The following is a 20,135-nucleotide window of genomic DNA, read 5'->3' as shown; positions in this document are numbered from 1 at the left end:
AACCATGACAAGCATGACAGAAGTAACATTTAACACCACAGCGTCTGCCCCTAATGTGACATATAACATAGGCTACATGTCTGCAGCGTTCTCTAAACAACAATGGCACAACACGGCAAAAATAATCATTTACCAACCCTGTTATATGGCAGCTGAACTCATCCTTTGCTCAGAGGTTAAGGAACTCCAAAATCTGATTGTTTTTTTCAAATTGTGGACATTTACAGCCATTGTTCTTCTTCTTAGAGTTAGCTGCTAACTGCGGCTATCTGCTTCTTAAATATCTCATGCTTCCGAAACTATGGTGGAAGTAATTTTGTTTCCTTCAGATTTATGTAGATATAGTCTTAACTACCATTTACAGAATACCTTGTACAGCGCTATAGCACAGTACATGTGCACAGCTATTTTCCTCCTTTAAGTCTCAACATCTCCTCCTCATTCTTTCTGTTTTGCTCTCTGTCCCACCACTGCTGACACAAACACTCCCATTTCCATGCCAAATTTTCGGCCTGTTCACTTTCACTCGTTTCTGCCACTCCTGCAATACCCTCCCCCAAAACACACACAACTTCTCTGTTTCTTGCTCCAGACATTACCAACTCCCTGTTGCACACCCCACCTTCCTCTGCTGTTCCTGCAGTGTCTTTAACATGACATACGAGCAGCTCAGGAAGAGACTCGCTCGGCTTTCCGTCTTCTCCAGAGAGCCGCTGAACTCGATTTCCATGTGAGGGAGGAAAGTGTCTAAATATGATCCAGGAAAAAGCAGTGATGGAATAGTTCTGGATTTTTTCAGTACAATTTTTTAACTAGAATCATCCGCTTTCTCCTGTTCATCTTTTTCATCATTATTTTCATTATTTTTAAGTTTTTATTTGAACTTTCTTTAAATGTTTAGCCTAAAGCACATCACTGTAAAACATGGCGGTGTAAATCCAAACTCCACCAAATAATAAATAACACAATTTTCATGTTTTAACATCACTTCTCTGTGAGTACTTCTACTCTTTCCAGCTAAGAAACAAACAAACTGCATGTTATCAGTGAAATATGCTGCCCCAAACAACCACAGAAGAAGAGAAATGTCAGACACTCTCCCTGCTTCATTTTTTTTAAGTTTGTGGGTTCAATCTGTCATCCAAAAACAATGCAGAGACATCTGAAAACCTTCCTGCTCCATCATGAACTGCAGCACAAAGACGGCTTTATTAATGACCCTGAATCACCAGCCCTGCTCTCACTTGCTTTGGTAAACTGGACCATTGTGTGTCGCGCCTTTGCAGCCCAACCGGGATTATTCATTATGTGTTTAGCTCATGTCAGTTGAGTTTATTACAGATTCATCATGTTTTGTGCTTTTGTACTTTGCAATTTAGGACACAGTTTGACTTAAAAGACTGGGAAGTTTAAAAGAGATTTCAATGTAGTATAGCACTCTTACTGTTTAAGGGTCATTTATTATTAAATAGGACATATTACAGGAGATATTAAAAATCAGATTTAAGGTTTTGTGTAAGTAATTGCTGTAGAGAAGAAGTATTACGTACAAAAACAGCACAAATACTCTTGTGTTTACTTTGGATATGTGCCTTTAAATCAAGTAATTGCTTCCTGTTCCAAGTCACACTCAGCACTTCTTTTACTGCCACTTGTTGGACTTCAAACAGAGACATCCTCGGCTCTGAACCTCTTTCAGCCCAAGAGGTGAAGTGCAGCCTGCTGACGGCTTTCGGATGTGTTTGCTTTTGGGATTTCACTTGAAGATGTTTACAAATGCCACTGCAGGGAGCACAACAGGAAGAAAGGAGATTTGAAGTGGCGTTTTGAATGACACACTGAGCTCATGTGACTCATTTACTAATCTGTTGAGTAAATAAATGAATTAAAATCACTCAGAAATCCACTTTGCATAGAATAACCCACAAATATAGATCATAGTGATGCAGTTGTAATGTTATTTAAAAGATAAGATGAAAATACATTTAACTTTTTTAGAAACACTTGCATAAACTTAACTCAGCTTTGTGTTAACTCTGCCTTGAGTTCTAAAACTGGGATCCAGTGTTGTGATCAGCACCGTTCACAGCTTCCTCTGTCCCACGCCTGCTTTCTCATTCATTTCTTTGAAGCCTCCCATTTGTGTTTGGGTTAACAAAGCCACATCAACTCACACACCGAGCCAACATATTTATGACCTACAGTCTGTACAGAGGCTGTTCTGCATGAGCCCGCACTGCTGCCTGCCCTCCGCTGTGAAAAGAGAGGGAGCATAAAAGAAGAAATGAATGTGTGAGGGATGAATACGTGGCCCTGGGGGTCAGCTTAATGGAGTGAGACCCCGGCCCCTATTGACTTCCACTGCAAAACTATTAACTCCCCACAACTCCCAAGCTACGGCCTCATTATTCATGTCGGGGTGAGAGCACATTTCCTGTTTATAAATTTTGTGTTGCTGTGTTGACTTATGTTGGGCTGATTGCTCCACGTGCTTGTTAAATAATCAATGTTAACTAAGAGTGTAAAAAATATGTGTAAAAGACATTTTTAATAGCGGGCCTCACCCATTAAAGTTAATGTGACACCTTTTGGGTAGTTTAAAAACAACAGCCTTGTCAACACTGTCACTGAAAAAAAATGTATGTAAAGAATGCACTTTCTCAGTGAAATAAAACACAGCTAAAAAGTTTCTCACCAAAATGCTCTATAAAACAAATACTTGCAGAACCTTCTTGAAATCAGGGTTCCCACAGTTTTTCATGGACAAAAGTTTTAAAGCTTTTTCATGATTTTTCTAGGACCCATAATAAAAAATTCAAAATCTTGCCCAACTTGCCCGGAGACTCATTATTTTAGCTAGTTGGCATAAATGAAGGAAGAGACAAACAGTGGGGAGACAATGATTGTGCATGATTGTAAACAAAACCTTAAGGATACGCACAATGCATTTTGTGAGAAACTAAATCAAAATGTAAAATTATAAACATAAGTTATGTTTGTTTTCAAAAAACTCCACAGGGCAGCTTTAATTGATCTATGCATTTGAAGGATTAGCAGACAGCAAAACGTTGCATAGCAGTGTGTACTATGAGACTGTATTTTATAACGTTAACAGAACGTTAACAGAACGTTATCAGGGCAGAAATGATCCTCTGTTGTAACTGTACTGATGTTTTCAATAGAACAACAGTACAGTTACTCTGTTCATGTCACATGGAAATTTGCATTTGTGCATAATTGATCAACCAACGTAATTTGCTGCTGCACAATATCATTTGCATTGCACCAAAAGCAATCCTGCTTTTTACGCCTGAGGCCACATAAACTATCAGACTAGCAAGCAACCTCAGATTTTTCAAACTAAAATGGGATCAGCAGCATTTTGAAAAGTCTCAGTTTCCATGGCTCCGAAACGCTGGAGTAGTGTGAACATTAGCCATAAATGTAGCAAGAGTCAGGCATTTAAAAATTAAAACAACAGTGTGGACATTGCCCTCAGCAGGGGCTTAAATGCTAACTTTTTTTGGTAACTTTTCCACAACATTGTAGACAAGGACCCACTCTTGAAAACATTTCGCAGCAGCAGGACTCACAGTCAAAAGCTGCACAGGGCAGCTTTAAGAACACCAAAAATTTAACTTTGAGTTTGATTTTTGCTGTGTGCATGCACAACTATAATGCCATCTAAAAGCTTGTCACAAGATGGTTAAGCACTGACGCAAAGACAGTCTTCCACAGAAACAAAATATCTGGAAATAAATCCACTTTTGCCACAAATAGTGATTATTGGGGAGCTGAAATTGCTTTGCAGTTAGACAACTGCAATGTGATCTTTCTAGAAGTTCATGTGGCCCCCTAAGATATTATGGCAACTGAAGATCCCACTGAAGTCCGTGTGTGTGTGTGTGTGTGTGTGTGTGTGTGTGTGTGTGTGTGTGTGTGTGTGTGTGTGTGTGTGTGCGTGTGTGTGTGTGTGTGCGTGTGTGCATGCGTGCGCGCGTGCGTCTGGGGGTGTTATCAATAACAAGCAAGAGGGGTATGTTTCTTTAAGACAAGCCCATAAATGGTGGCCCGGTCACCACCTCCTTCACTGAGAAGGGGCTGGCTGCAGTTTGAGTTTTCCTTGGCGGGTCAAGCCTGCCATTGAAGTCTGAATGGGCTGCCATGGCAGATTACACTGCACAGCTGTCCCCCTACCGTGGAAATTAAGTTATGCCCCGTGTCAGCAAGTTTTGTGTTTTCCTCTCTCTGTCTCTTTCTCTGTCTCTCATCCCTGCCCCTCCCCCCTTTCCTCTGCCCCTCTCCTCTAATTCCTTGAATTGTGGAGGCCTCTCAAGCCAGAGGAGGCTTGCGGAGGTAGAGGTTGCTCATGGGTAATCGTGCTGGGAAAAAAGGGGATGAGCAGCAAAACAGCTTTCATGCATCCATCAGCTCACTATGAAACTCCCCTGCTATCCTCCACAAACAGACACTCACTTCCAGTTGCACATGCAAACATTTGCATACACACAGGCACTCACACACACATGTAAACACAAGCAAACAAATAGAGGCGGCCCTGACTCGTTGTCCCAGCGCTTCTTGGACCGCGTCCTGCTGCACTTGTGGCCCCTGCCTCGTGTTTTGTTTATTTGTGGGTGAAGTTGTTTGTGTTGTGGTCAAAGTGAAAGGCAAACACTCTGGCTCCTCCAGTGATGTGTGAACATGCTGGGAATGTCCCCCCGAGCCCGCAGAGCAGCTGGACCCGCTGGCTGTTACAGGCTGACAGAGGGTGCAGCTTCGCTCCAGCCGTGCGGACAGAGCACGACAAACTATTAAACACTTCAATTACAGGGCCATAAAGTAAAACTGACTGCACAAACTGACTATAATATAGCTGTTGAGAGTTGACAGGGCTGATCAATACCAGTTACTCAAAACAAAAACATTGCCAAGTGCTCAGACATCTATCCAAGTTATTTTATCACATTATTGATTCAGCTGTTTGTACACCAACAAACAGCTAATTCATGTTTCAAATGACTGTATGTCAGACTGAAATACAGTACTTTTGTTGAGGTTGTGAACTATATGCAATTTGTGATGTCAGAAAAAGCCAATAATCAGAAGAAATCACATCAAAAAAATTTGTTTATTTCAAGACTTGTAGGTTAATAACAAAACTCACTACTGCAACAGGTCCTCCAAATTAAAGGATAAAACAGGTTGTTTTCTGATTTGACACCCCTATCAGCATGAAAACATTTACATTCATTCCTTCCAAACTACAAATTGCTACTGACGAATTCATCAGTTTTATGATGTGACAAAGTGATTGCTAAGGTTTGGTTAGATTCAGGCATAAACACATCATTGTTAGGTTAAAGAAGAGAGTGTTACAGTGGTTTGGGTCAAATAAATACTTTGTTAAGGTTAAAGGGGGTTATATTGCCATGGTTAAACTGAAAAACACATCATAATAACAGGGTTCTCACATGTTTTCATGGACAAAATTTCAAAATTTGACTTTTCAAGGACCAGTAATATAAAATTTCTCTTCTTGCCTTCTTGCATATTAGAGGTATGTATGTCAACAGCTACAGAAAATGAATTTGTCATTATATTAAATTATATGAAAGGTTAGCCACCAAAGATAACTTTAGAAATTTTTTAACAAACATCCATGACTTTTCCAAAACTTTCAATGATTTTTACTCAGTCCATGACTTTTTCAGGTTTGGGAAATATGAAATATGACCTTGGAACACCTTGGACCTTGCATGGTATATTTTGCAGCCTAATCACCAACACTTCTTTTTTACCTGTACTCCTATACTTACTGTATATATCACTTTCTTTATTATCTTTTTTTTCAGTTTCTCCTCATTGCATCCAATCACTGCCACAACAACTCAGTTTCTTATCTTATCTTCAACAAAAGTTTCTCCTAAGACATCGAGCGATCCGTCCAACATGTTGTTGATGCTGCACAGACTGCTCATGTGGACCAGGACGATCTCATTTAGTCAAACCACACTAGCTGTCATTTGGATTTCATGGCCAAAGCTTTGGGATAGGACATAGACTGTAGCAAAACACCTCACACAAACACACACACTATTTGTGGTCACATTGCCTGTTTGTGATTTCTAAATATCAAATGTTCCTATTTCAAACTGTATAATCTCAATTTTCCCATTCACTACACACTCATTATTTAGCAGGTGAATAAGGGAGCTGTATTGAGCTGTGTTGTTGCTGGGATGTGTGATTTTAGGTTGGAATTTAACAATAATCAAAGTGTAATAAGGCAGAGGGATGGATGAATACAATTTTCAGCAATTGTAGTCTAGAGAGAGTTTTTTTCTATATTCATGTCTGCATAAAGACTATTCATGGAAGAGAGAAGCTCTTTAATTCTTCAAAAACACTGTATTTGCAGCCTTTTCCCAAGCAAACTAAATAGTCTTCTATTCTTGCGTAGCTAAACTACTACGGGTTTAGGTTTTTTTTCTTCCTCTTTTTGATTTTCCAACACTAGACCAGCTATATAAGCACTGAAGTACAACTAACAAAACCAGTGTGCAACAATTTGTGACCCCCTTTGTGAAATTCTCAACAGCAACATTTTAAACAGCGAATATATCAAATGGCTGCCACAAACAGTCAGGTAGCAAAGCGTTCTGCTGGTGACAGTGGGATTAGTGCCGCAGGTTTTCTCTCAGGACCCGAGGAGTCGGGCCGCAGCTTGAGTAACTGGATTACAGGCCTTTTTCTCATTTCAAAGGGTTGTGAACTCAGCAGAGGTCTTGCATGATGAAATCAAAGTGGCAGCTGAAATAGAAGGGACGAAAACAACAAGAGTTTCTCAAAAGTCTCCTGGAATCGGCCAAGCAGCTAATGAGAGAGATGCAAAATCAATGATCTTTGCTTCGCTGTGTCACCTGCGTCTCCTTAGAGTGGCATGAATTCAGAGAGGGCAAGGAGGTGAGCATCATCTGAAGAACTTAAATAACTTATAGCACCAAAAAACACACGTCAAGTGAAAATCACCAACAAACAACTAAAACCAATCACACCTCTTTTATAACTACCTTTCTTAAACAAATGTGCGTCTGAGCTATGGCAGCAGCACAGAGGGGAGTCGAGGTGGAGCCCATTCCATCGAATACCCTGTGGTAACTTTAGGGGATTATTTCCAAATCCTTTCAAATGAACTTTCCATCTCAGTGCCTCCTCCTCCGTCTCAGCCATTCCAACTGTCCAACCATTTCTACATCACTTTCTGCACAACCTCGCATGGAGCCAAGGCCAAAACAAATGCCTGTGAGAAATATGGTCAGCACACATCAGTAGTAAGGAGCTCATGTCGAGGTCTGAGACGGTGGATTATTAGGAATATTGCTAAATTTGATCAATTTAATCAAAGACAGGAAGATTGTTTGGGGAACTAATGCACATTATACATCTTCATAACTACTGAAAAATGTTGAAAACGGACAAATACGCAAAATTAAACTTGCATACCTTGTTTAAAAAGACTTAAGTCACAACAACACATATATTCAAGCATCAAATGTGTAGAGAACACGAGAAGCATTTAAAATTTTTGTTTTGATTGAGGATTTTTTTTCTAAAGTAAAACAAGTTCCAGCTGAATAGGTCCCATATAGGTTGTACCTCTGCATTAAAAAAACACCATCGCAACTGGTGCCAGGATTTAACTGAAAACACTGCAAGGAAAAAGTAGGGCTAAGGTCAAATATTCCATGTTGTCAAATGTTCCAAAGAGTAATAAGAAGTCATGTAATTCTATATGGCATCTTAACTTATCCAACTTACACTGTTGAATAAATATAGAAGACGGTGGTAAAACAAAACAAGTGTGATTTTATAATAAAAAAAGCAGTGTCAGTATTATTATAGATCTCAGCCGACATGCAGCTTCAAACCACCAGCGTCAGCGGCTGGGAGAGCTGCACCTTTGTAAACATTGTGCTGTGATATGCATGGGGTGAAAGGGTGAAGTGATCTGCATGGGGTGAAGTGTGGGCCGTTTTGTTCGGGAGGCCAAAGAAACAGAGCTTGGAAGTGAGCTGAGCTCACTGAAGCAAAGTTGATGGCAGAGATACCTTACACACGCTCAAAGAGCTGGAACACAAACAGCCACAGTTTGTAAATTAAACCCAGAACCACCACCCCCCAATACACACACACACACACCAACACACTCCACTGTGTGTGAGAGAGAGGAGGTTATTTTAACTGTATGGCTGCATCATTTATTTTGTTTAAATAAAATCATACTCTAATAGAGGAAAGATCCTTTTAAACACTACAGCAACAACAAAAAAAATTCTCCTCATGAGCACTACACCAACAAATGTATTTGTGCACTCAATTGTGCACCATTTCCATTTTATGACAAGCAGGCCAGTTTTGTGAGATTTTTTGCACCTCATTCATCCATTCACACACCGTGCATTATTATGGCCTAATCAACGCATGCTGCGCTTTTTCTAAGCGCTGAAACTGCCTGTACAAATGCAGGAGGCAAAAGAAAGACGAGGAGGAGAGGGAGGAGGAGGGGAGGATCGGCTGGGCTGCAGAGCTTTTCTCCTGCTGGAAAGCTTCATGCACGGCGCACTGCATGCCGACACTGCAAGAATGTTTTTTATTTAGGAGGACTTGGGGATCTTTTTTACATACGGCATAGAGTTTACTGTTTAACTATGATGTTTAAGATGTACAAACATGGAAAAGAATTATTCTGAAGTAGATTTTTGCCTTTTCTTGAAGCAAAAAAAGTGAGCAGCAATATTATCAACAAATGCAGGTTGAAAAGATAATTTAACAAGAAGCACAGGGGACGTTAAGTGCGGATTCAAGATAAAACATCCCTGGCAAGGCCTGTAATGTGTTTTCTTCTCCTTTTTCTTGCAGTCGAGGGTTGAGACCCAAGCAGCAGCAGATCGTTCCCACATGCTTCCCCGCCGCTCGGCTCTCCAGAGGTGTCAAGCCAGCCTGAAAGAATGAAGTGCCTCCCTATTGTGCTACCCAACTATTATGTGCTTAACATTTCCATGACAAAGATGCCACTCGACTTCTCCTCCATCCATTCAGCTGGAGGGCCCTTGTCCCCCCTCTAATGAAACATTTTGCAGCAAATCATTGATTTAAAGCTCCAGACGCCGACCAAATAGAGGGGTTGCATGATCTACAATATATCAAGGAAATAATATTAATACAAATTCTGCTAAAAATACATATATATATATATCTATAACATACACATGCTTACAGTGCAGGGCTGCATAAATGATTACTTCAATAAAAACCTAAATAAATGCATATTAATTCCAGCCAATTAAATGAATTATCTATAATCTAATTAAAGAACAAAAGTGCGCTCACAGGAGTGAAATCTGTTATCACTTCGAACATTGATTTACAGGGCTGCGAAAAGGTTTGTTTTCATCAGTAGTGTTTCAAAACACAGGAGTTAAACATTTTTACTAAAATAAAATAAAAAACAGTGAAAACCCCGACTCTATCTATTGCCAAAACTTTTGCAGTAAGTTACAATATGTGTATTTTTTTTTTTTTTTATTAAATTACATTTGGTGGCTTAAACGGCTAGTGACTGTCAATTGTGATACCTGAGTGCAGACTTTGTTGGTGGGGGAGGGGGCAGAGGGTGTTTTGTTGATTTATGGTGCCAGTTGCTTTTGACAACAGCCGGCTAAATCAAGACATAGCAGGTCATTAGCCTATCAGTCAACAGAGGAAGCTGGTCTGCATTTTAAATGAGTCTGTATTTACTATTCTGGAGTTACAGGAACAGGAATGTAGAAGTTTATGCAGTTTTCACTCACAACCATCCTTAAATATGTTTTTTTTGCGTAATTACTGAATTTCATATCTTGATTTTTTTTCCTTTTTATGAGCAACAGGATTTATACACAGTAAATTATTTAAACACCTTTCAGATAAACCTTTATAAGTCCCACAGAAAGGAAATTTGATCAAAAGAAGAAAACTAAGGTGACAGCTAACATATAGCACTTTAAACCAATCAATAATGGATCAAAATACAATGCTTTTGATTTTAAAAATGGATAATTTAATGCACACCTGACCATAACCATTATGGAGAGTTTAATGTGATTTTAAGCACTAAAACTTAGTGTGACTAAAATAAAGTTTCACACAACTATAGTTTAAATGTGTGTTTTGCTAATGTTGCTCACTGCTGCTTCTTTGCACATTCCTTTGAGGCATACTTTGTGAAATTGGGCTTAAAAAACATATCCAATTTATATGATTTTTGTTGCTTGCTAAATTGTAGGCATAAAGAAAGTTACTCCAAACTAGTGTAGCTTAAACAAAAACTGTTACAGTAGAAAAATAAAAGCATTAACTTGTGATTTTGTCGGTGTAGCTGATTTTGGCTCATATTGCCAGCATCTTGTGGCAACTGATCTAAACTTTTTCACTATGCACATTGTGACAACATTATTTTGTTTATACTGTTTATAAAAACTAAAAGTGACTGAGCAACAGTTGTGTTGATTTTCACACTCATTACAAACCATTTTACTTTAAGGCACAACACTGCAAAACAAGTTCAATATCAACAAATAACTCACAGTCAGGAATGATATCTTCAAGTTTCCTTTATGCCTTCTATAAAAGTATATCATTAAGGCAATCATACAGTGGATTTAGACATTTCTTTCTCTAGGCTATACACAGTGAATAAATCATCTCATAGCCTAAAACATAAAGGATTCTCTGGGGGGAAAAAATCTATATAGGCTATACACATATATACAATGTCTTTGAGGAGAATACAGTCAAAATAACTTCCCTTTAAAGCTGGAATACTCAGTCTTTTTATTCACATGATGAACATTTGGATGTAACTAGGTGGCATGTAATAAATTACTGGTTCACTTTAACTCCTAAATCTATTTACAGTTTCATACAGTTCATAGATTCCAGCATTAAATACGTGTAAATCAGAGAGCCTGGTGCCTAATGGCAACAGTGTCATATAAAAATAGTTCATATCTTAAAAAAAAAAGATAAGATTGGCAGTGCACAGCATGTACTGATTAAACGTTGTTACTAAAACAAGCAAACTGTGTCTCTATCATGACAACTTTACAATCAGAGTCTTTGACTGAGAGAAAGTCTAATTTAGCTTATCACAGAAGCAAAGCATGTGGAGAGAAGTGGTGTGGGTTTGATAAGAGAGCAGCCTGGAGCTCTGGCAGATTTAAAATATCTTTCTGGTCTCATTTGCATAGAAAATATCCTGATTTGATATCCTTCAGCGTATAAAACTCTTTATTCAAACAAGGCCTGTGCCAAAACACCCTTTCTTATTCGGTCTGTGAGGCTCTAACCTTTCACAATAGCTGCAGGTCAAGGAGTGACAAAAGTTTAGATTGCCTTTTATCCGGACAAAAATCGGGGCAGATTATGAACCCGGGGATTAAATGAGGGGCAATAGAGCCAAAATGGATGCCAGCAGGGTCAAAACACAGTGGGCTGCTGGAAGAGAGGCTCCGCTCTCCGGCTCTTCTGGATATTCTGGGTCCGAGGGCTCATCGTCATAATCTGGATCTTGGCCGTAGTCGGACCCGCTGCCCTCTTCCCTCACCGGAGAGTCGAAGCAAAGCGCCTTCATGCTGCTCTTCACAAACTCACAGATCGCCCTCTCCGTGCCGTCGCACATGCATGTGTCCAGCTGCTGACCCTTGGGTATTTTACGCATATTCGCGATCACGTTCCGGCAAGCGTTCGTGCAGATCGCTCCGCTGAAAAGTTTCCCGCAGTGCTTCAAATAATCGTGCATAGCGGAGCTGCACTGCCCGTCTCTCTCGCACTGGCGCCGAGCCTCCGTGCAGCCCGTGCTGGTAGTCCTGGGCAGGCACGGCTCGATGGCCCGTTTAGTGCGCGTACACACCGGGTCGTGGGCGCAGCTGCAGTCCTCCAGAGCCGGTCCGTTTTTGGTCAGGTTGAGCTGGACGAGCGAGGAGATGCAGTGGCTGGGACACTTCCTCTTCTCTCCGGTCAGCACGGGGCCACATGCGCGCGTGTAGTGTTCGTATGCGTAATTGCACTCGGGTTCGGCTTGGCAGTTCATGATGGCTTGCCAGCATATCAACCGCCGACCGTGGGACGGCGAGGCCAGCGATAAGTAGGCAAAAAACAAAAGCACACAAGCCAGAGGCCAAACATATCTGTGTGCCAGTGCGCCAGAGCTTGCCATTGTTCTGGCTGCAAGAAACGGCGAAACTCACAACAGTGTCATATGTGAAACTTCTACACCACTTCCATGGATAGTGTCCTCTTTGGAGAGTGTTTATTCCGAGGCAGATGGTATGTGATAGGCCCGTGTGTGGGCGTTCAACAGGCTGGCACTGCGCTGTGTAATCCCGGCTCCATAAACCCGTCAGCGATGATCCATTTGAGCCGGATTCTCGAGCGAACTTCCCGTTATCCATACATTATTAGGCTGAAAAATATACCAAAACTCACAGGAGTCAAAGAGACGCCCAAACAAAAAAAGTTCTCCACAAGTTTAGGGAGTTTCTGCAGCGTCTCATTCCATCGCAGTGATTCTGAGTTCATGTAAGAAAACTGCCTCCAGCTCAGCGATCCCCTCTCGCGTCCTCTCGCCTAGCGGATCTCAACCAAAAAGCGAAGCCGGAGGAGTCCTGAGAGCCCTTTGCGAGACCGCGCTGGATCATTTAGCAGTCCTTGTGCGCACGGGAGTGCAAACAAACAGTGCATGGGGAAAAACAACAACCCTTGCGGGTCGCAAAGTGGTCCTCTACTCTCTCCCCTTTGAGCATTTGTCTTTCTGTTCCTCAGCCCCCTCTCTGCACATTAGCGAGGTGCTTCTCATTGGTTGGCCACTTGTTGTGGGTTCCTACGTAGTGATGGGCGGGAGTTGGTGGGAGGAAGATGGTCTTGAGAAATACAAGGTGAGGTGGGATGAATGTGGTGGAGAGCAGTGGAGAGAACAGTCCTCCAAAGTCACCAGTGGTGCATGAAGTACCAGAAAGCCATACTCGAAGAAAAGTACAGATATCTTTTCAGAAAAAGACTTTGGTGGAAGTTAACCCTCTGAAACCTGGATCGACATCACTTTTCTTGTGCTATGTTCAGACGTCTTTCACAAGTAGTTAGACCTTTGAAACCTTAGCAACTTGGTCTATCAGCAATTAGCAACTTGGCTTGAAATGTCCAGCAAATGACAAGAAATAAGTAGATTTAGCAAATGTTTTTTTTTTAAACTATGAAAAAATGTCCAAAAACTAAACGTTTAATATTTATACATTTGAAATCTTTAAGCACCTCTTCCAGGCTATTTACATTTTGTTTAATTGATTTTTATTTATTTTTACTTTTCCATTTGTTACATTTTGCTTGCTTGTTTGTTCATTTTTTTTGCAAATTTTCAGGTGGTTTCTTTGCACTTTTTAGTAATTTCTTGCTAATTTTTGGGTCATTTCTTCATAAATTCATAGTCACCTTCTATCCATGTTTTTGAAAGAAAACAAGCCAATTTCCCCAGGATTCAAAGGGTTAAAGTAATCTATTAAAGGATTAGTTGTATAAAAGTCTTTAACTGATATTTACTGTACTTAAGTATCAAAAGTAATTTTATGATATCAAACGTAATTAAGTAGGCCTAAAGAGAGTTACAGTACAAGTAAATGCTGTTAATGGAAAGAGTGAGCAGTCAGAATTCTGAGAATTATGAAGTTTATTTCTTCATAGCATGTACAACACCTTAAAAATGCAGCATGCATTAAACTTGAAGAAAATCGAGGTCCTTTTTAAAACTTAAATAATTTAACAAACAAAATCCAGTTTTTCTTTCCCTTCCATTCCTTCATTCGTCCATCCATCTCTTCCTTCATTATTTTGTATGAAGTAACTAAGATGCCTAAGGTTTATGCTTTGAAGTAAAAGTATACATTTTATTTAGGAAATGTAGTAGAGTACAAGTTGACAGAAATATAAAAACTCAAGTAAAGTTTGCCAAACAAATACTTCAGTACTGTAACAAAGTGTTTGTACTTACATTTCACCCCATCAATTTTCTGTTTGGGAAACTGATTTTATAAAACCTTTTATGCTCACAGAACTTATAAAGTCATATGAAACCAAAACCTGCTTTCGGTTTTACTGTTCTTTTTATCCTTGGTTTTGAGTTTTATTTACATTTTTTGTAAGAGTGTTGATTTTACACTTTTTAATTTGTATAAAATGCTGACTGTGCATCTGCAGGGCACCAGAGAGCTTTGATTTCAATAAATAAAAAATAAAGAATATCTAAGTTTTGGATAGAATTTTTTTAAAGAGAAAAAACACAAGTTTTTCATGAATATATGTTGACATTGTCCACGTTATTATAACAAGCTGTGGTTCAATATTATTTATATATTACTAAAGAAAACCCCATTACATATTTTACTTGTAGGGTAAAAAAAGGTCATTGGGATTTTTTACATGACTTGTGGTGTTATCACCCAGCTTGAGTTTATAGTGTATAAATACCCTTCATTAAGTAGAGTAGTCTATTGGATAAAGTGCTCTTTTCCATTCACATAAAAGTGTGCTGGAGAGTAGACAAGAGACTGTCCTTATTCACTGGCTGAGAAATTGATTTCATCAATCTATTTTTATCATGACAAAAAAGTCTGGATGCTGTGAAAAACATAAATAAAACCTAACACATGCAATGATTGCATGATTTACAGAAAATACATTTAATAGTTAAACCTATGAACTTTATTTGCTTTTTGATGCCTGCAACAGGGTTGTACAGGGTGTTAGTTTTTTAAACGATTATTTTTATTTGTGTAGTACTTGTGCAGAGTCCCCCGTGCAAACACTATAATCTGTATTTGTCTGTCAGCAAGGACAGCCACTTTTTAAAGACTGATTGCTACAACACACAAAATTTTATACTTATTTATTGATTTTGTCCTCAACATCAAGTACCTCGTGTTCCTTTTAATGTAGTTTATATTGTGTATTTTGCTCCTTTTAATGTAATTTATATTGTGTATTTTGTGTATTTCGTTTTAATGTAAATGTGTCACTGTGTCCTGTCTGGATGTGAAATCTTGTGTGTTAAAATGTTTTAATAGCAGAATTTGTCTTCTGAATAAATACTGACAATAAATAATTTTCTATTCCGTTATAAAGGTGATTTCAAGAAAATACCCTTTGCTGTTTTTACATAGTGTATACACAAAACGATAGTGTTGATTTCTTTATCAAAAGGTGGACAAGCTGACAGAAACTGAGAGGAGACAGGGGGAAAATGACGACAAAGGTGTCCACAGGTCACAATAACAGTAAATAATATGCACTTTGACCACCATGACACAATAAAACACAACTTTCTGTACTGTAATATCCTGCACATAATTGATAATGACACAGTGACTGCACCGCTGTGCAGTAATAAATTGAGCTCCATGCCTGCAGTGCTAATGATCTGTGCAGCATCCTCAACGATAACTTAATCATCCACCTCCTATTAACTCTTCCTCAGCAGAGCAGCTGAGTACAAATTAATTGTGGTATTACAGGGCACTCAGTGACCATCATTTAACATAATCACTCATTAAGGCTAACTTCCTCTTTATTATTGCACTACATCATACGCTGCCAGATGTTAAGCCAGGGGATGACTGGTACTTTTGTTTGCAGTGTCTTGCCTTAACATGTAATCTGACATTAATCCTACTCAGAAGAGTCATACTAATATCGCTTAAACCTGATTGACTTCAACCTCTTTTATAGAATATGAGGCTGCACAATGTATCGTTAACTTGCTGGATAAACACATTGTAAAAGACTGCGATATTTAATAATATTTAATAATAACAACATGAACTTGCTGTTCATTTCCTGGCCAATCAGATGGAGACATCACTGTTGGGCATCGTCTGATAAGTCAGAATCTAAATTTTATTAGACAAGTGCCACAGTAATACTCTGGTTGAAGGAGGAAAGTGTGATGAGCTGAGTTCAGGCAAAAGTACAAATGCTAGAGAGGAAGTGGTGTCTTTGAAAAATAGAATGTCGTCCGTCTGGCAATATTTTGGCTACGGGAGACGTGATGTGGCACAAGTCCAGGTACTGTGCAAGTCTGAGTCAAGAACCTACTACAGTTTAATATGTGTTTATTTATCAAAAGTATAATTTGTATCACGATATTCAACGTTATCGCATATTATCCTCATATCTTGCAGCTCTAACAGTAGGCTATATCATAAATCTGTGAGTTTCAGTGGACTTTTTTGAGATAAACTGATCACTATTTTCCCCTCTACCAACTTTTTTCCAGGACGCAGGACCTTGATTGTGCAATTATTGAAACACTGCATGTACTGTAATGACGCAAACAAGTGTAGTTTTCTGGTGTCTGGTTTTGGGAGAGGAGTTTTTGCATGTTATTGGTATTTACAGGGCTGAAAATAACATTTTTATTATCGATTTATCTTGTGATTATTTCCCCAATTAATCAATAAAGTGTGATCTAAAGAAAGACCACATTAAAATATTCAAACACCTTGTTTGTCAAACAGTCCAAAAGTATTTAGATTATCATGGAAAACTAAGAAAACCTGCACAGTTTTTACATTTGATGAGCTGAAACCAATATTTTTTCTTTAAATTGCTTTTAAGAAATGTCTTAAACAATTATTAAAATTATTCAGGGTATCTCTTTGTCAGTCCACAAGTAATTGACAAATTGATCAGCACTGTTTCTCAAGTAAAGGTCCTTAATTATGGAGCTTAAGGTTTGCTAATACTGGCTGATTCTAAATGTATTCTGATATTTTAAATATAGCAGTATGAAAAAAAAAATCATGCATCATGGTTGCTTTAAAGTCAAGACTTGAAGAGCTGCGGTTCCTCTTACAGAAGCCCTGAATGTGTATTTTTATATTTCTGATATTTATTCTCTGACCATCAAGGTCATTAAAAATCTTGTTTGTTTTTTTTTAAAAAAAGAAGTTTTGACTTCCCAGCTTCTTTCCAAGAGCTTAAATAGTCGCCTGAAGATATCTGCCTGGACCTCATCATCAAAATGACACAAGGGTGTGTGCACGTGTGTGTGTGTGTGTGTATGTGGGTGGGTGTGAGTAAAATGATAGCCCACATGTTGACACATGAGCGAGAGGAGGCAGTTTAGTTCTTGAGGCTTGATGTGGATGAGGGAGTCAGGGAAAGAGAGCAGCGAGGGCACAAAGGCTGTTTGTGTTTCAAACAGCATTCTGATCTCAGGAATGTACCTTTAGGCCACAGCCGTGAGCTTCCCACTGCAAACAATGCACTCAATGTCAGTTACGGCTGGCTAGCACAGACGCTGCTGGCGCTACTCCAAGGTCCCAACTCGTCGAAAATGATGGATACAGGGAACTCAATACCTCAGGAGTCCCTCTCCTACCTTTCCCTCCAGCACAAAGAATGGAAACACTGTGCGCTTCAACAAAAGATTCCCAAACACCAACATCCTCATTGTTTCAAGTGCTTTTAGTGCGACTGTAACATGAAACAGCGGCAACACAATTCAAGCAAGGTCTTCATTCATTCATCTTTTTATAATAGTGTAAATAAAGCAGCAATTTTGCTATAATAATTTGAAAAAGAATTAAGACTTCTAGGAGAAAAGACCTCTTTAAAAACTCATCAACCACATTAAAAAAATCTTTCATCCTAAACACTTACAGACGGGGGGAAAAAAGCTGATCGAATCATCCAACACTTTTGTCTTTGCCAACAGCTGTACGCCTAAACCAGATGTGCTGCACTGAGAGCTGAGTGTCGTTACTTTGAGGGCTCAATTAAACCCAAGATCTTGCCGCAACAGTCCAATTAAGGGACGAACACAATGGTATTAAAACCATCCCCTGCTGATGTTCAGAGCACTCAGAGCTACAGAGGTTCAGTAATGTTTCGTGAAGAACATCATATGAAATTGAGTTGACTGAAATACAAACACACTTATATTTTATAGAGGACCTCATAGCCAACAGATATTTTGTTAAGTATTCTATGTTTTGTTTATATTTTATTTATTTTTTACAGCCCAGATTCTGAAAAAGTTAGGACACTGTAAACCGTAAATAAAAAGAGAAGGCAATGATTTGCAAATCCTTTTTGACCTAACTGAATACAAATACAACATATTTAATGTTTAAACTGATGAACTTTACCATGTTTTGCAGTTGTGGATGAAGTACCTGAAAGTGGAACTTAAATAAAAGCACAGATATCCTGCCAGAAAATGACTTTGGTAGAAGTTATTCACCTATTTGAGTAAAAGTCTTTAAGTATCGCACATTTACTGTACTTAAGTGTAAAAAGAAATGTAATGAAACCAAAAGTACGTTAGTATTTAAAGTAAAAGTACAAGAAAATGTTGGTAATAAAAAAGCAAGTGGTAAGAATTCTGAGAATTATAAAGTTTTATATCTTCTCAACATGTACACCACCTTTAAAATGGAGCATATGTAACTCCTGAAGAAAATAAAGTTCTTCTTCAAACTTAAAAATATTTACAGACCTCCACAGTGCGATGAATCAGTCATGACGCAGTTGCTTGTCACAAATCTTTATCTATCTGAATCATAATTCACCCTCTTTGCTGTTTTTTCTGCTTCCATTGTAAAGTTGTTGTTATCATTAAGTAGAATTTTACTCGTGTAGCATCTGATCTGACACGCAGCCTGGACTTTGAAACGTAATTGCTGCTTTTGAAAGCATTTGTTTGCACTTGAACTTTAGTGACCTATTATATATATTTGCAAGGTAGGATCACTGATTCCCCAAACCTTCCAATTTTATTTTGTAATAATGAAGCAACTAAAATGCTTAGGGGAAATGTATTAGAGTAAAAGTTTACATTATATTTAGGAAGTGTAGTGGAGTAAAAGTGAAAGTTGACAGAATTATAAAAAATCAAATAAAGATACTCTCCAAAACACTTTAAGTACTTATGTAAGTATTATTACCTCAGTACCAAATTTTCAAAAGTATACACCAATTCTGAATTTGATGCCTAAACATGTTCCAAAAAAGTTGTGACAGGGGCATGTTTACCACTGTGTTACATCACCTTTTCTTTTAACAACACTCTGCAAGTTTTTGGGAACTGATGACACTAATTTTAGAAGCTTTGAAAGAGAAATTATTTTTCAAGATTCACAAACAGTTCCCCCAAAATCTTCTAGTTTCTTCATACAGGGAGCATCTTGGCACTGCCATTGCAAACAAAAGCATTTATATAATAGACACTGCACAATAAAAAAAAAAACGGATGTAAAAGTTTGAAAGAAGTGAAAAATCCTGCACACTGCCTTTTGTACTCACTTTATTAATGACATTTTGGTGTTTTCCCAAAATGTCATTAATAAAGTGCGTTCACTGTTTGGTCCTGACTATAAAGTCGGGACCAAACAGTGAACGCAAGTTATCGACAGCATGCAATACTTTTTCAGAGTTTATGTCATTAAAACTTTCTGGAGTTTGTTGAGAGAACAACTTTGAAAAATAAACTGATCATTAAATTACGGCTTCTACTCGTGCTAATAGTTTCTCTGACAAAAAAGTGACAAAAATTAACTTTATACTGTAGGAGATTCTTGTTGCTACATTTTTAAAAAAAAAAAAAAGTTAACTAAGTGCTCAGGACTGCTGTTGTTGAAGCATAAAGAGACGGCTGTGTTGTGAGAATTTCATCAGTCACTGAGTAAGCTGAATCCCAGCAGAGCAGGTCGGCCGCAGTGGGCCTGCACCGCGCTGTCTGGAAAAGGAAATATCAGGATACAGGAAATGAGTTGGCAGGAACTATCCATTCAAATTGCTTCCTCTTAGGGATTTCAGAGAAGTGATAATGGCAAGTGATAAGTTATTTGGACTGGAACCAAACAAGATTAAAGATTCATTTCCTTCCTCATGTCTGACTATTAATTTGCCTCTGTTTTGTCCGCCCTCTTCCAGGGATTTGTGTTGATTTGTTCGGTTTTGAACTGCAGAGTGACGCACGAGTGATTAAAACTGTGCAAGTTGGCAGATAATGGCAGCAAGCCAAAAATAAACAGTCTATTTTT

General features: G+C 38.7%; 2 protein-coding genes across 4 annotated transcripts in view; both read right to left on the bottom strand.

Annotated features, from left to right (window-relative positions):
* The window catches only part of LOC121944268 (uncharacterized), a 195,523-nt gene that overhangs the window by 92,323 nt on the left and 83,065 nt on the right, over nucleotides 1-20,135 (bottom strand). Inside the window, exon 5 of one of the 3 annotated variants that reach the window (XM_088076517.1) lies at nucleotides 5,157-6,813. The exons of the other annotated variants lie outside the window; for them this stretch is intronic. The gene's annotated coding sequence lies outside the window, so the exon portion shown is untranslated. Of the gene's footprint in view, nucleotides 1-5,156; nucleotides 6,814-20,135 lie in introns of those variants that run through there. 3 annotated transcript variants of the gene reach the window in all.
* On the bottom strand, nucleotides 10,641-12,874 carry gas1a (growth arrest-specific 1a). Its single transcript, XM_042488391.2, has one exon. The coding sequence runs from the start codon at nucleotides 12,257-12,259 to the stop codon at nucleotides 11,480-11,482; it is 780 nt and encodes a 259-aa protein (XP_042344325.1). The 5' UTR covers nucleotides 12,260-12,874; the 3' UTR covers nucleotides 10,641-11,479.

This window comes from Plectropomus leopardus, chromosome 4 (assembly GCF_026936395.1).
Source record: "Plectropomus leopardus strain MGB_pleo_1.0 chromosome 4, ASM2693639v1, whole genome shotgun sequence".
Taxonomy (NCBI): domain Eukaryota; kingdom Metazoa; phylum Chordata; class Actinopteri; order Perciformes; family Serranidae; genus Plectropomus; species Plectropomus leopardus.
Note: the sequence above shows the minus strand (reverse complement) of the source record. Positions and strands in the feature narration are given on the sequence as shown.